The sequence below is a fragment of the Pundamilia nyererei genome, unplaced genomic scaffold (genome assembly GCF_000239375.1).
Source record: "Pundamilia nyererei isolate P.nyererei 1_Seehausen unplaced genomic scaffold, PunNye1.0 scaffold00062, whole genome shotgun sequence".
Taxonomy (NCBI): domain Eukaryota; kingdom Metazoa; phylum Chordata; class Actinopteri; order Cichliformes; family Cichlidae; genus Pundamilia; species Pundamilia nyererei.
This window is the reverse complement of record NW_005187463.1, coordinates 3,241,613-3,257,025: the sequence shown is the minus strand read 5'-3', so window position 1 is coordinate 3,257,025 and position 15,413 is coordinate 3,241,613. Positions and strand designations below refer to the sequence as shown.

Genomic DNA, 15,413 nt, shown 5'->3' with positions numbered 1-15,413 from the left:
TGAGCTCAGAAGCCCCGCCCATCTGCTGTTCAAACAGGCAGTCAATCAAAAGAAAGTTGGCTTAAAAGGAGGCAGGAAAGGAGCTAAAAAAGCACGTTTAATAGATACAGTGGTGTGAAAAAGCATTCGCCCCCTTCTTGATTTCCCATTTTTGTATGTTTGACTGACTTAAATGTTTCAGATTGTCAAACAAATGTAAATATTAGACAAAAATAACACATGTAAACACAAAAATGGGAAATCAGTAAGGGGGCACTCTAAACTGAAGGTATCAAGGCCCGGCATAAGTTAAAAAAGGATTACTCAAAAATGTGAATCATGTAAATCTACCTTAAAGGAGTTGTAGAACAAAAAAAATGAATTAGCTGATGTAATAAAGAAACTATTTTGTTGCAAAAAAAAATCATTCAGATCCTTAAAAATAGAGCTTATCCAAAAACCAGGTGGTAGTTCTTCAGTTAGGTAGTTTACTTCCTTGACAGACTGCATCTATTAGTCCAATATTCCATCTTTCATTGTTTTACACCTCTCACCTATTGGCTTAAAAATTTAACAAAAAAGCTCACGCAGTAATAGTTCAGCGGCCTCAGCTGGAAAGCTTTCATCACATAGGCTCAGCACGCCTGAATTTTTCTAGACATTCCCTGACAGCGCTGCATGTGAACCAGCAAATGTCAGATTTAATCTGATCTAAAGTTTTAAAGTCGTTCATTGGATCAGGTAGTTTAACCTTCTGAGCTCTCTACTACAAAGTGCACGTAATGTCTGTGCCAGTGTGAGAATAGTGCAGGAAACCTTCAGAAGTGATACAACACTTGGACCAAATTCTTTCAACACTCTTCCCGCACAAGTCCAAGCCAAACCTATAAAAAAAAACAAAAAACGTATACTCATTTGGTTTGTTTACAATCCGATAATCCTTTAGACAGACGAGACTAAAGTGTAGATATTTGGCCATAATGCAAAGCAACACCGCTGAAGACAACCAAACACAGAATATCGACACAAACACCTCATACATAGCACGCTGGTGGAAGTTGCTGACGTTTGAAAAGTATCTAATGTCTTTGCGTTACCCAAATGAGCATCAGTATTGAATATAGATTATATACAGTATTCCGTTGTGGTCCAAAGTTTACATGCATACACTAACCAGCACAAATTGTCATCGAGCTGTTGATGATTTCTTTTTCAGTGCAGAATGATTGTACAGTTTGAACTGGATTTTCTCTAATCCACAAAGGTCAAATAAAAACATACACTGACTTAGATCTTTGAATAAGTGCTGCTGAGGGTTCTACAATGTCTTTAACTTGACAAGGAAACAGATTATTAGCTTCTTGTTAGTAATTGTAACTGACAACAAACGGGCATTTCTCTTTGCCGACATAGACAGGATTTGTTTGACAGCACTAATTTAACTGACTAATACTCAGAACAATGGCAAACTCCAAGGATCTCAGTGAGAATCTAAGAAGGAGAATTGTAGATTTACACAAGGTGGGAGGGTCTCTGAGCAACTGCAGATTCCAAAATCATCAGTTCAAACAAACATACAACTCATTGTGTGTTTTCAAACCTAAGAACACTATATCCACTGTCGAGCACGGTAGTGGTAGCATCATCCTCTAGGGCTGTTTTGAATAGCCAGTGAAATTAAAGTTATTTGAGATTATACTTACTTCAGTACCAAAATACATCAGGAGGAGGATAGCCTTTGGAAAGGCAGAGCGATGAAAGTTACCCAGTGTGTTAAATACAGTATATCAAAGGTAATACATTATGACACCACCATTTGAAACTTTAAAATAAACTCTAGCACACTTTGACAATTTGGCAGGTATTTCTGCTTAAAATCCAACTTTGGTCAGATTCTAACATAAAACATGAGCCTATGAAAAGCATTGATGTTAAGAAAAGTCCAATTTTAGTGTTTCACTAAACCATGACATGTAAGCTAGCATTAACTAGCTAATTCAAATCTGTCCAAAAATTATGAGATTATTTCTGTTGCTAAATTGCTAAAGATGGCTAGTTACAAGTTAGCCTAACAATTCGTAACTTTGCAGAAAGCATGTAGACATTTTGTGCTGTTGTTGTTTATGGACAGTGTTGGGTAAGTTACTTTAAAATAGTAACTTAGTTACATTACTAGTTACTTCTCTCAAAAGTAACTCAGTTACTTCAAGTTACTCGTTACTTTCAAAGTAACTAGTTACTAGGGAAAGTAACTTTGGTTTTACTCAGACTTCTCTTGTTAATGTGTTGCTTCCATAACTTTGCCAGTCTTCTAGCTTGCTTACTTGCCACAAGTGCACTGTGCCACCTACCAATAGAAAGGAAAAGATAATGTGTATATTTCCACGAGAGAAATCCCACGCCTGGACTGTCATTGACTGCTGCCATGATTCTAGCCTACGTCACAGAGTCATGTGCGCCTTTTACATCTAACACAAAAACTGCAGTCGTGGTGCTTTCGATTGTACTCAGAACTCGGAAATTCTGCCTTCTGAATAGGAAGATGTAAGTAACAGACGACTGCAGATGAGCTGCATACAGAGCTGGACTGGGACAGAAAATTGGCCCGGACATTTTGACTAGAGCCCACCATTATAGGAAAAATCATAAAGCCTTTGAATGAAAATAAACACTGTTGTGACAGTGATGTACACTGTTCTGATGGTATATATGCATCAATCAATCAATCGTTTGTTGTAAGATTCAGATAATTATTTTTTAAAAGCTAGACATTTTAAATGAGAATAAGAAAGAAAAGTATTTCCTTGTGCCCACCTCTCCCTGTTAATGCCCTACATGTCCCCCTGGCAACACTTTGAGATCCGCACCTGCACAGTTACCAGCTGTCAGCTACCTAAAAAAGGATCCTGGGGTTATTTGTCTCTCAGAAACAGTTCATAACTTCCCTTCAACTCATTCCTGTCACCTAAAAGGTAAACCTGTTTCTCCATCACAGCTCTGATGATCCAGTAAGGACATCTCCTGGTTTCATCTTCATGTTTCCCTCTCACCAGATAACCAAACCATATCATGACCAGCAGGTTTTTTGCAGCTGTGGCTCCAGCAAACATCAGCTGATACTAGAAATTAATATTAAATAAATTCTAACAACAGCTGATCAAGCTTAAACGTGCTGCTGTTGTTTAGCGCGACATCGGCTGGTTTCATCTTTCTGGCGCAAAGTGAGCGATAAACAAACAAGAGAGAAAAGCCGATCAGCTGATCATTGATCATTTTCATGATTGAAGTAGAAACGGGAGAGGGAGGGGGGAGAATGAGAGAAGAAGAGGCAGCTGTGCAGCAAAGACACAGAGTAACTCCAGCTTTGTGTCTTTTTCATTGTAGCTGAATTACGGGACAAACTGTTCCTTTTCACCTCAATAAGAAACGCGTAATATTTTCTCTGAATACCAGACGGGACGGTTGGCAACTCTAATAACTTATGAACAAAATAAAGTTCAACATCATTAACTTCATAGCACCACCCAGCTGTATAGAAACTCCGTCATGCTAGCTAGCACGCAGTACGGAAAAAGTCAGCATAACGAAAATAAACTCCACCTAAACTTGGTTCATATCTGACCCAGAGAGACTGCAGGTCAGAACTTCTTACCTGAAGTTCAGTTCACACTTGGACCGGCTGGCCTCCACCACTTGCTAATGTTACTGAATCTGTGGAAGCTCCGCGATAGCCACCACACGAAGTAACGAATAACGAGCCTATCTAAATCCCAGTAACGAGTAACGCGTTCCTGATTTTGGCATAATAACTAGTTACCGTGCTCGTTACCGCAATAATAACGTAGTTACTGTAACGCGTTACTTAATAACGCGTTAGTCCCAACACTGTTTATGGATAATAACAACTGCCAGTTCTCTCCTTTTTTTGGGAGTATACAAGGTGATACATATGTGAACACAGACACACAGTCTGACTGCATCACACCAATTTCTGTGGAGTTTCACACCGCCCTTCACGGAGTAACTCACAGTACAGAAACAGCCCACTCACTGAAACATGCAGAGATGCACGCACCTCTGATATCTCTGTGGAAACAAGACAAGGATATGTGCACTCATCCGCCCACAAACACACCTACACCATCATGTCCTTTTTCTCCCTTCACCCACACAGAGCTTCAGTCGTGACACCGACACACACACACACACACATAAACACAGTTATCTACTTACTGATAAAGACCTGTATGAGAAGATAACAGTGTTTTTGAAAGGTTATTCTCCAACTGTGTTCAGCAACTCTTTGAATTGGATCCAGCAAGACTATTGTTTGGGTTGAAAAAGATTTTTTGCTTAGCAAACATCCTTTTTACAACAGATTAAAGTGCACAAAAGGTCAGTGGCAGTTAAAAAAAAACACAAAAAAAGACCCAACTAATTTTTCAGGCTGAGTGAAAGATAAGTGCACTGAAAGAAACTGAGGTTCTGGCATGAAAAGTTCCTACTGGAAGGCATTCACAAGTCTTGTGCGAGGAAGAGATGCCAAATATGATGAGTAACACATTTTAACTTTAAACACGGCAGCTGCCAAACACTATTTGTTGCAGGTTTCAGCCTTTCAGAAATCATTGGTTTCTCAGGAAAAGGAAAGGGATGGAAAAAAAAATCCTATTTCATGATTAAAGAAAACTTTGGCATGCAGTGTTTGCTACTGTTAAAGCTTTTTTATTTATTTATTTATTATTAAAGAGGGAAAAAAGGTAGGTTTCCAAAAAAAAAAGCAAAGCTCAAGGGACAGAAAAGCCGTCATTTTACATTTATGTTGCTTTCTGTCTTAAGCACATCAATCAAAGAGCCACCAAGCAACCACTCACACTGAGGTTACATGAAATCGCCTCCAACCGTGGCAGCGCTGCATGGAACCACAACAATAACATACACTCACAAACTGTAAAACACAAACAGTGTTGTTGATACTCACTTGAGCTGTGGCCGAAGCCTCTTTGTTGTAGTACTTTTTCCTCTCATACTTGTCCCGGATAAAGACTTCCACTGCTCTGAAGGTCGGGGTTAAGGACTGAAGCCGTGCACAAAGGTATCCAAGTGGACAATACTTACACACACACACACACGCCACACGAGACGCATCATAGAGAAACAGCATGCACCGAGTGTACACGGGAATTCTGCGCAGCAAAGGTGGGAGTAGTAGTAAAACTTGCAGGAGAAGAAAAAGTCTTTTCAATCCTTGTTTTTGTTTTGTTTTTTTAAATCGTATGCATACACGTTTTATGTTCCAGCAACTACTGAAACTGAGATTTTGTTAAATAATATTTAATAATCCCCCAAAATAAGGATCCAAGGATATTTCAAGATAGTTGGTTAAACTTGCTTCTAGAAAAACTTTCACAACGTGCACTCATAAGCTTTATGATATGTATTCTGTGGAATAGTCGTCAACTTGGATACACTGAGATTAGAGATGTAGATAATGTGTGGTGACGAACGTTCCTGTCTGTTCAAAAGCTTTATGTTTATCTTTAATTGACAATGACCTCAAGAGGCTGCTAGAATTACAGCATGTGTGTCAGGATCAAAAGCAGACGCTGATGTAGAGCCTTGAAACAAGGTTAAGTGGATGATTGTAGGAGTGAGCAATTAAAAAATACTCTTAACATAGACTAGCATCAGTACTGATGCCAGTGCCAATGCATGCTACAGACAATTGTGTCTATATTTGTCAGAATAAACAAGATTCAACGTTTCAGTGATGGAGGAAACGTTTAGATTTTCTACATTCGGATCATCCCAATGTGCTAAAAGAAAAACAGAATCCTGTTAGATAAATTAAAATGAAATATTTGACAGAATTTATGTACTGGGAAAATGTCAACCTCAGTGATGAGCAATCGATAATAAGATGTAATTATTTCTGCTGTTTTCAATTAGTGGGATGATGATCGGCTGTACTTTACTTGTTGAACAGCAATCTCTTAAATCTGGTCTTCACAACATATATTTCAGAAAGACTCTTTGCCTGAAGAAACGAGGCTACATTGGCTTCAGAAAAAGAGCTGATGTTGCTCATGATGCTACAAAAACATTTCTACAACAATCTGAAGGTTAAGCAACAACTGACCTGGGCACACTGGGTATACCGGGACACAGAACCATCTCTAAAGTGTACCAAACTAAGCTACAAGCAAGACTTGCTCCCTCCAAGAGCAAGTAAAAGTCAAGCTGTACAATGCTCATGGGACACCATTGGGATAACACGAAACAACAAGACAGTGAAAATCACAAGGAGGCTGTTAGAAGGTTTTTTGACCAAAACACAACTTTTTGATTCATTTGACAATCGTTAGAGTTACAGAAAACACTTCATTGCAGCATAAGAACCTTATCTATGTTATAAAACTCAGAGGCGACAGAAGTATAACAGATTCAACCTGTGTGTGTTGTATTCGTGCAGGGACAGCTAGTCATCGGGGAAGGAAGAGTTAATTTTTTAACTATATCAGCAAGTTCTAAAGGAAAACAGCGAGACGCATATCTGTGAGGTGACTCTTAAGAGAAAGTGAGTCATGCAAAAAAGGTAAAAAAAGACTTAAGTTAATGTTCTGGAAGATTCCACTCAAAATCATCACCTCAAGAAAAGAGTTCAAGGTGTTCTGTACAGAGGATTTTATTAGCAGAAACACTAGCTGCAGTTTTTGCTACAACTTACATTGAAACCAAAGGTTTGTACACTTTTGCCCCTTAGAAATATGTGAGATGAGAGGCCAGGTAACAGAAGCGTCACATCTCAGAATAATAATACTGATCACTTTTATTCTTTTATATTGACCATTATCCCTAAATCTGACATCACATTGGGAGATTAGCAGCAGTAACTATGTTGAACACTTTGTGTAAAGGTAAAAACAATTATGCAATTGCTTGATTTAATCAATCTATCAGAGGATTGTTGATGTAAATCAAAGGATTTCATATTTACTGCACGCACTGCTCACCTGTTTGAAATGATGCGTCGCTAAAGTCTGCAGCAGAAATTTGCTCAGCAAGTAACCTGACGAGAAATTACAGCATCACAACTAAGTGAAAGTGTCAGAAAGAGTGAAGAGGGGCTTTGTCAGCTTTAAATCCTGATTAGACTGAGTGTTTGTAAAAGGGCCCGGCAGAAACTGGATCAATTGTATCCTAAACACGATGAGGCAGATCTAAAGTGAGCGCACCATTAGAAGATCGATGCCTGAACATTTGTTGACTGAGAGCTGAAGGGAAGCAAATTCATCAAAAAAGTGTTTTCTAAATAAAGAACACAAGACTCCAAATCAGTAAAAGTTACGTCAAGAAGGCTTTCTAGTAGTGGCCTCAGATGACAAGTCTTTAACCACTTCTGGGGCAGGAACACAAGGTTTGGGCTAAGACATTTGAAAAGTTCCCTTTGCTGACAATCGGCAGTTAAACGTTTGGGCCATGAACAGAAGGCTGTATGTCAGGAGAATAATAGACAGCGTAATACTGCAGAGGATTTCAGTTAATTGGAGTCGGACACCTGAATGAATCAGACAGCTGTTGGTCTCTCTCCTGATTTCCTCTGTTTATATTAAATGTTGTCTTTAACAGTTTTCATAAAATCAGCCAAAGAAATGGGAACAAATTTTGCATTTTGGTGACAGACATGTAAAACCGGTTCTCTGCCAGGTTGTCCGTTCTGTGTAGATACAACAGTGGTTCATCCTGGGTCCAGTTTTATGCTCGAATGATTAACAGGTCACTTTTAAGTGGCTTAACAAACAAACTAACAAAAAAACGTTTATTTGAACATGGTCAGGTACACGGACTGGACTGAAAATGAGTGGGGGGAAAAAAACAGCCTGAAAAAGATGCCTCAACACCACCTTAAAAGGTCAGCTCATTAGAAGCAAACTATAAAAAGAATTCAGGGTTGACTCGAGACTTTTGCACAGTACTGAATATTACGTTTGAAACACATACAGTATTTAAATGTATATACAATTTAGCCATCCATCCATTTTCTTCCACTTTTCCAATTTGCTAGAATGTATCACTTTTGGGCATAGTTATAATGTTTCTCTTTTAAAAAGGGCAAAAAAATGATGTAAAAGAAAACAAAAACAAACTATTAACATGTCTGATTTCCAAGTGTGCGATGCTCGTCTCTCCATTTCATGATCACCAGGAAGTTTAATAAAAGACGCTCGGTCTAGACATGGATTTTGATTCTTTGCCACACGCTGCGAGTGACATGACTTATAATGTTCACTCCATTTGATGGATCAGCAAACTTTTCCCAGATAAAAAGGGGGGCACACGAACAACTGAGGTAATAGGAGAGCACATTTACACTAAGAACCCCAACAATGTCAAAGGAAAAACACGCACACGACAGTGAGATAAGTGAGGATACACAAACAATCAACCCCACTCTCTCACTCTATCTTTCCCTAAACACACAAACCAACACAACTGCGTGCTGCTGTGCCGCAAATCCTGACGTTCTTATCTGCCTATTTCAGCAGTGACGCTTCTGTCGGATCAAGTAAAAGACTTTAGAAGATTGAAAAATGATGACCACCCGCACGAGTGGAGCTGCTAGATAGGCTGGAAGAGGAGGCCTGCTGTGGCTGCGTCTCAAACACACTGCTTATTTATTACTGTTGACTAGAAACAGCAGAGCAGAACTAGGATGCTGCACTGAGATACCAACCATGGCACTCACGGCTGTAGTGGATAAATGTGTGGCCTGGTGACACGGTGGTTAGGCACACGTGACCACAAATCTCATGAAAGACCGATAAAACACACCAAAGGGGGCAGGGATTCTGACATAAGGGCGACTGCTGTTCTTTGACATAAAATCAAAGTCTGGGTCACAATTAAACTCATTTCATATTTATAACACTGTAATACTGGGGACTATTTTACCAAGTATCAACAGAAAGACCTCATCTGTGCTACCCACATGCTGTTTCAATTTCTATTTTCAATTTCAAAACCTAATACTACAAAAATCACCACAAATTACACATTTGATGCACCTGTTAGTTTCATATAATTCAGTTTTTTTCCACATTGATAACTAACAAAAAAGCTGGTCTAAGATTAAAACATTTAAAGTAAAAGCACATGTTCAAATGTGACTAACTTGATAAAGTACTGCTGCATTACTGGTATTTTTATTTAAAACAGAATTTAAAACATTTTCTAAGACAACATTAATCTCAAATCCCATTTTAGTCCATACTTGTGTAAAACACGCCTGCATCTATGAATATCGATGCATTCAAACTCACACACACACACAAAATACAGAGACAGGACTCAAAGTCCATTTCGTCATTTACATACATAAGCACAGTAAACAGCAGGGCTGAGAAGCTGCGTGAGTATAAACAGAGGAGTACACACAGAAACAGCCACATTCAGGCGCGAGCTCCTCTAATCCTGGGTCTGTTATCTGCTGCTTTCAGCCAGCGGCGATGCTGTCAGAGCAACTAATGGACTTCAAAAGAGTGAAGAATGATGACCACCCGCACAAATGGGCCTGCCAGATACAAGATAGGGTATTAGAGGAACATTTCAAACAGGGAGATTATTTATTTTGGTCTGCTGGTGGAAATATGAACATATGCTGGTGTGTTAACCACACAGCTGTCTTGTCTTGTATCTTGGAAAAGGGCAAGCTGGAAAGCGCTGTTACAGCTCTGCGTATAAACACAAACTGCTCGATATGTCCCGGTTAAATGTGCAGAAAGATGCAGAAGTGGCAAGCCTCTGTGTGGAAATGATGTGTGGCGATGTGTGTGCAGCTGAAGCTCAAGCCTGATAACCACAATGAGTTCGATTTGAGATTGTAACGTCATAATGAAAAAGGACTCTGCATCTTTATCTTGTTGCTGTAAAGCTTTCTGACTTTTGATTATTTATCAGTATTTGCAGAAACACAAAAAAATAAAATCACTTACAATATATTTAAACATTTTAGGGATTTGTAGTAAAAATAAATTGAACAGGTAACTGGCACAGTCAATTACTTACCAATTATAAAACCACTTTTTTTTAAAAATCTTTCCTTATTGGGACATAAGGAATTTACTGTACAGAAAGAAAAAAACCCTGCAAATTAAAATGTGCCGTAAATTCTGCATTTTCAATTCAAATCCAGTTATTTTTTTCTGCATCTCACATACATCAAAAAATGAGTATCGGCTGGTTAAAATATGAAAAAGCTGAGTCCAGCTCCAAATTTTAAACAAACCAATACTCAAACTTTTTTTTTTTTTGCATTTGTCCCAAATTACAGATTCTGACTATAAGAAAGGCCAGGGAAAAATTTAATGTGTAAACACTGTCATAGATTTTAACGTGCGAAAAAAAAAGGCTCAAAGTGGTTTGATGGACCACCTTCCAAAAAGATATTTCTTTAAAACAATTTGATATATGAAGCTAAAATTTCCCGGCAACCATTATATATTCAAACGTTATACACATAAAAGTTTTATGCATATTGGAGGGCAGAAGACTTGTGTTGATTTGAGACCTAATGGCCCAGTGTCTCCACTGTGCAGCCTGAACACAGCCACACAGGTTCTTTAAAGGCCCATTTGATAAAGAAGCCGAGTGATGGAGTGTTGCGTCAGGTCACTTGCCCCATCACCTCAAATCCAAGTGATGCGGTTTGTGATGAAGCGCAGAGTGAAGGAAAAGCAGCCAACAAGTGCTCGGCATATATGGGAACTCCTTCGAGACTGCTGGAAGAGCTCCAGGTGATGACTTCATGAAGCTGGCTGATGAATGGAGAGTTTACAAAGCAGTTATGAAACCAAAGACTGAAATAGTTAAAGTTTTGTGCTTGATATAATGCGATATGTCCAAACCTTTGACCTGTATGGTGGTATAATGCATAAACTACTTATTTATGGTGACATTTAGAGTTTATATGTAGCTACATGATGACAGGAGCTTTTATATTTGCATGTAGATATCCCGACATGTGTGGCGAAACAGAGGCTTTTATATCTGTGTGTACTGAAGTTGGCAGTTTTAATGCATATGTAATATGAAAGCAGTGATTAAAGTGTTCAGTGAGAGCGATGCTTTATTCCAGTGCATCTGTTTTTACGACAATAGAGGCTGAGAATAATAAATAAAGAGTGAGGGAGACAGCAGGAGGAGGATACTGGTCCGTCTGTGGTCGCCTGAAGTTCTCCGGTAGGTGGGCTTCATACAGCTGTCTGGCCCTGGTGTTGCCCATGTCCACCATACTCTACGAGGAGGGGAGGAAGGAAAAAGAGCCGAGAGAGAAAAGACGGAAAAACTGTGTCATTAATACAGAAAAGGCAGTCGGTAAAACACATTTAAGACCTTGTCAAACACACACAGCGAGTTCTTTCATACTTCACATTTGCATTCAACTCAATTTGCTGCAGATTCCTTCCCACTCGCACACAAACACGCACATGCCAAGTGAAAGACACACTGGCCGTATGTGTCAGGGCTAAATTAAGAGGAGGGTGATGAATGGGGTGATGATAGGAGAAGTGGAGGAGACGGAGTCGGAATAATCAGCCATCCAGAATTAATTAGTCATTGAAAACAGTGATTAACATTCAGACTGAGCCCCGTTCCACTCGCACTCAGCTGATGGATCGGCACAGCACGGGAGAAACGCACAGGCGCACACCTTTCCCCTGCTACACACCAAGCGAGTACTGCTGTGTGAGCTTCACAGATGTACACAGACACACACAAACACAGAGTGTGAAATAAAACCAATGTGACATGCTAGTTATCCACAAAACACAGCTCCGCACTTACAAATTAGCATTAGGTTCTCTGTATTCCCTCTGCATGTGCATTTGCACACGTGCTGCTGTGCATGTACTGCACATGGCTGCGTGTGTGTGTGTGTAAAAACACTGAATGCATACTAAACAGTGGATTTCTGAGGCTGTGTCAGTGCATACAGAGTGACCTTGCAGTATATGCATAACTTCACCTATCAAGGTAACCCTTAAAATGCACTTTTTTGGGGGGTACCATCTGGGTTTTTTGCATTTGCTCATGCCAACATGTCTTAGGGCCGTTTATTTCTTCTTTTTTTGGCTGAGCCAGCTCTAAATACAACAATAGTATAATACATCTTTTTCTTTTTGCTGCTCTCTTCAGGGGTCGCCACAGCAGATTATCTGCCTCCGAGCATCCTCCACTCTCACACCAACCTCCTCCTTCACCACCTTCTCTGCGGTCTCCATTCCTCCTTTCCTGCCATCTTTAATGTCCTTTGCCCAGAAGGATAATAGTTGTTTATGAAAAATGGATTATACACAATAAAATATAAAAAAACAAAACAATTAAAGGTTTTTAAACACACAGCAAATGTGTGTACAGAAAGAAATGAGAATGTCAGTGAGCTAGGACACTATATGAGGACTGTAGAATCCACTATGAAACCAGAACGCTGCATTAGGCCTTAGTGATGCATGTTGGCAAGACATTATTCATTTTAAATGTTATTATTAATTTTTCTGATAGAGCCCATACTTTATTGCGTCTGTTCTTGATTTTTGACAAACTTTAAAAGACAGCTGTTATATTGTCTCTGAAATGCTCGGAGGCAACTCAGGTGTGTTTAGCAACCTTAAGTATGCTTAAGTATAAAAAAGAAACATGCCAGTACATATAAAAGGAAAACTGAGGGTGTATTATTGCCAACTAGTTCTCTATTCCCACCCCTATTAAGCACCAGCAGCTCCTGTTTATGTTTGAAACATAAATGAACCAGATCACTGTTTGATAACTGTAATTAAAAAAATCATAAGGATCATGTTTCGTATAATTTGGAGGTGGGTTTCTTGCCTTTGCCTGAATGAAAAATGAGAAGAAAGAAAAAAAAAAAAGACTCAAAAACCTAAATAATAAATCTTTCCTCCTGTTGTTTTTACTATTTTGACCATTTGCCTTGTTCCAAATGCTCTAATTTCAAATGTAAATCATCCTTGAAAGCAGAACAGGTTGCACACAAGCAACAAGTGAAAACAATGAGTCTTAAGGTTTTTGCTATTATTTGTGATCTTTACTACATAGATTTAAAACCTACATAAAGAAATACAGTGAGCTTTTGTTTGTAAGTGGCAGAGATCATTAAAAGAATTAACCAATAACAGATTACGGGGTACAAGTTATATCAATGCATTAAGAAGCCTTAAGAGCAGTACTAGTATGGGGAGCATCATTTGCATACCTGGATCTGCTCAGGTGTCCACTGATCCAAATTGACAGATTTGACTCTGGAGATGTGGACACCCAGGTTGCGGTGGATGCCGGCACAGCGGATGCACATGAACACCCCGAGGTTCCATGACGCCCACCGAGGCCCTGAAATGGAAAAGAAGAAAAGAGGATATTTCCACTATGAATTACTCCGGTTGCAGTTTTATTGTAAAACTCCTGCTGTGTTGTAGTTTAAGTGACTTGCTGCTGCATGTGAGTTGATCCCAATCATTTTCAACAATTTAGACTGCAAAGGAATTCAAAAACCCAAATAAACTCAAAACTGTGGAAGTGAAAGAACAGCAGGAAGTAAAGAATCAATGAAATACAACTGTGAAATGAAAAAGCAAGCCAGGAGTACTCTTCTCTTTGAAGCTCTTTACCCCACCACCATCCTACAAAACTATGCTTTCAAGTATGAAAAGGTACCTGTACCTGGCACTTGCTGCTACATACTGTGAAATTATTTATTTTTTATATTTTCTAGGCTCCAGCATTGCCCTTAAATCACTGCTACCCACTGGTTTGAACAGTTTTTAAGCTACTGCTCTCCTGGAATTTTCAGTTAAGGATAATCACTCTGAAATGAATGTCAGATAAAGCCCCCAATTTTAGGCTCAGAATATAGCAACAATGGACAATGGATCGACCAGTGGTCTTAACCAGCCTTATATCAAGTGAGGAATTGTCTTGGTAGCCACTTAAAGGAATCAGTCATGATTTAATTGGCACCACCTCCGAATCTATTTACTAACTGTGTGCATATTTTTATTGCCAGAGTTTAACCTTTTATAAGGTCTACATGATAACACACAATGTCACAAAGCATAAGGTCTGCCCAATTGCTTTAATAAACACAGGTTCAGTGGACTTAGTGGACTTTAGCATCCTCCCTAGTAGCGCCAGATGTGGATCAAGTTGAACACTTTTAAGATGTGACAGAACAAGAGATATGAAGGATGGGAAGGAGGAGCTTGGTGCTGTACCGCACCACTGGAGTGACAAGAGTGTCGAGCTCAAAGGTAAAGCTTTCATTTACCAGTCAATCAACGTTCTAAAAAACACCAAAAGCCATGAGGTTTGTTCTTTGGAAGAATAACCTTGAGGATAAATGAGGTACCTCTCTTCAGCCCTAGAGATAGGGTGGGAGGCAACTTCAAGCCGTGGATACAAGATTACTGGCCCTCCCTTAGCCCAGTTCTGCTGGAGGTTTCTTCCTGTTAAAAAGGAGTTTTTCCTCCCCTCTGTTGCCAAATGCTTGGTAGGGTTGTCTGTTTGATGAGGTTTTCTCTGAATTACTGTATTTACTTTACAATATAAAGTGCCTTCAAAATGTTGTTGTGATTTGAAGCTATATGAAAAAAATATTCAACTGAATTAAAATTCTGGTTTTTGTAGTGGTTAGTTACACTACTTCAAAAGTATTTGTCTACTTTCATAAGAATATGAACTTTGTTTCCCTGATCAATAGGAGTTAATATGGTATCAACTCGCTGTTTGTATCTATATATACACATCTTCCCAAAGTTGGGAGCATAAAATTTTCCAAAATATCTTGGTAAGCTGAAGCATTAACATTTCACTTGAACACAAATGTTTGCGGAAGAATTCTGCATATCTAGGTTCTTGGTTTTATAGACCTGTAGCCATGGAAGTGAATGGTACACCATAATTCAATGATTTGGATTGTTGGGTGAATATTTCTGCCAGTATAGTTTATGTGATTATTGACATGCTTTGGAAGAAGTTTACTAGTGGACAAAGAACAGCAGGTTATGAACAGCTTTAACAAAGTCAAATCAACACAAATTCAAACTCACAAGAAACAATTTGAACAAACTCTTTGACAAAGTGTTGTAGTTGTGTGAAGTACACCATCAGGTTTCAGCAGAAATTAAAAAAACATAAAAACATAAAATCCAAGCACCAAGAATCAAAGCCTTGTTTTGCTTTGGTAATACTGTCTCACTCACTTTAGTATATCAGAATGTGCTAAATGCCGTTTATAATATTCTGAGACATTTTAAAGACATTCTTATCAAAACGGTGCAGGAAGTAATATTCTGAATCCCTAAATCTTGAAGGAAAAGCATGAAGGCGTGTGGTTTTCATTTATGGATATTGTTTGATTAGAG

General features: G+C 38.9%; 1 protein-coding gene across 2 annotated transcripts in view; it reads right to left on the bottom strand.

Annotated features, from left to right (window-relative positions):
- The window catches only part of LOC102195401 (stromal membrane-associated protein 1-like), a 114,583-nt gene that overhangs the window by 71,838 nt on the left and 27,332 nt on the right, over positions 1–15,413 (bottom strand). For both annotated transcript variants that reach the window (XM_005735151.1, XM_005735152.2), the window contains exons 2-4: positions 13,250–13,383; positions 11,187–11,272; positions 4,961–5,036 (exon numbers count right to left, since the gene is read on the bottom strand). In XM_005735151.1, coding sequence (XP_005735208.1) covers positions 4,961–5,036; positions 11,187–11,272; positions 13,250–13,383 — 296 coding nt within the window. The remainder of the gene's footprint in view (positions 1–4,960; positions 5,037–11,186; positions 11,273–13,249; positions 13,384–15,413) is intronic.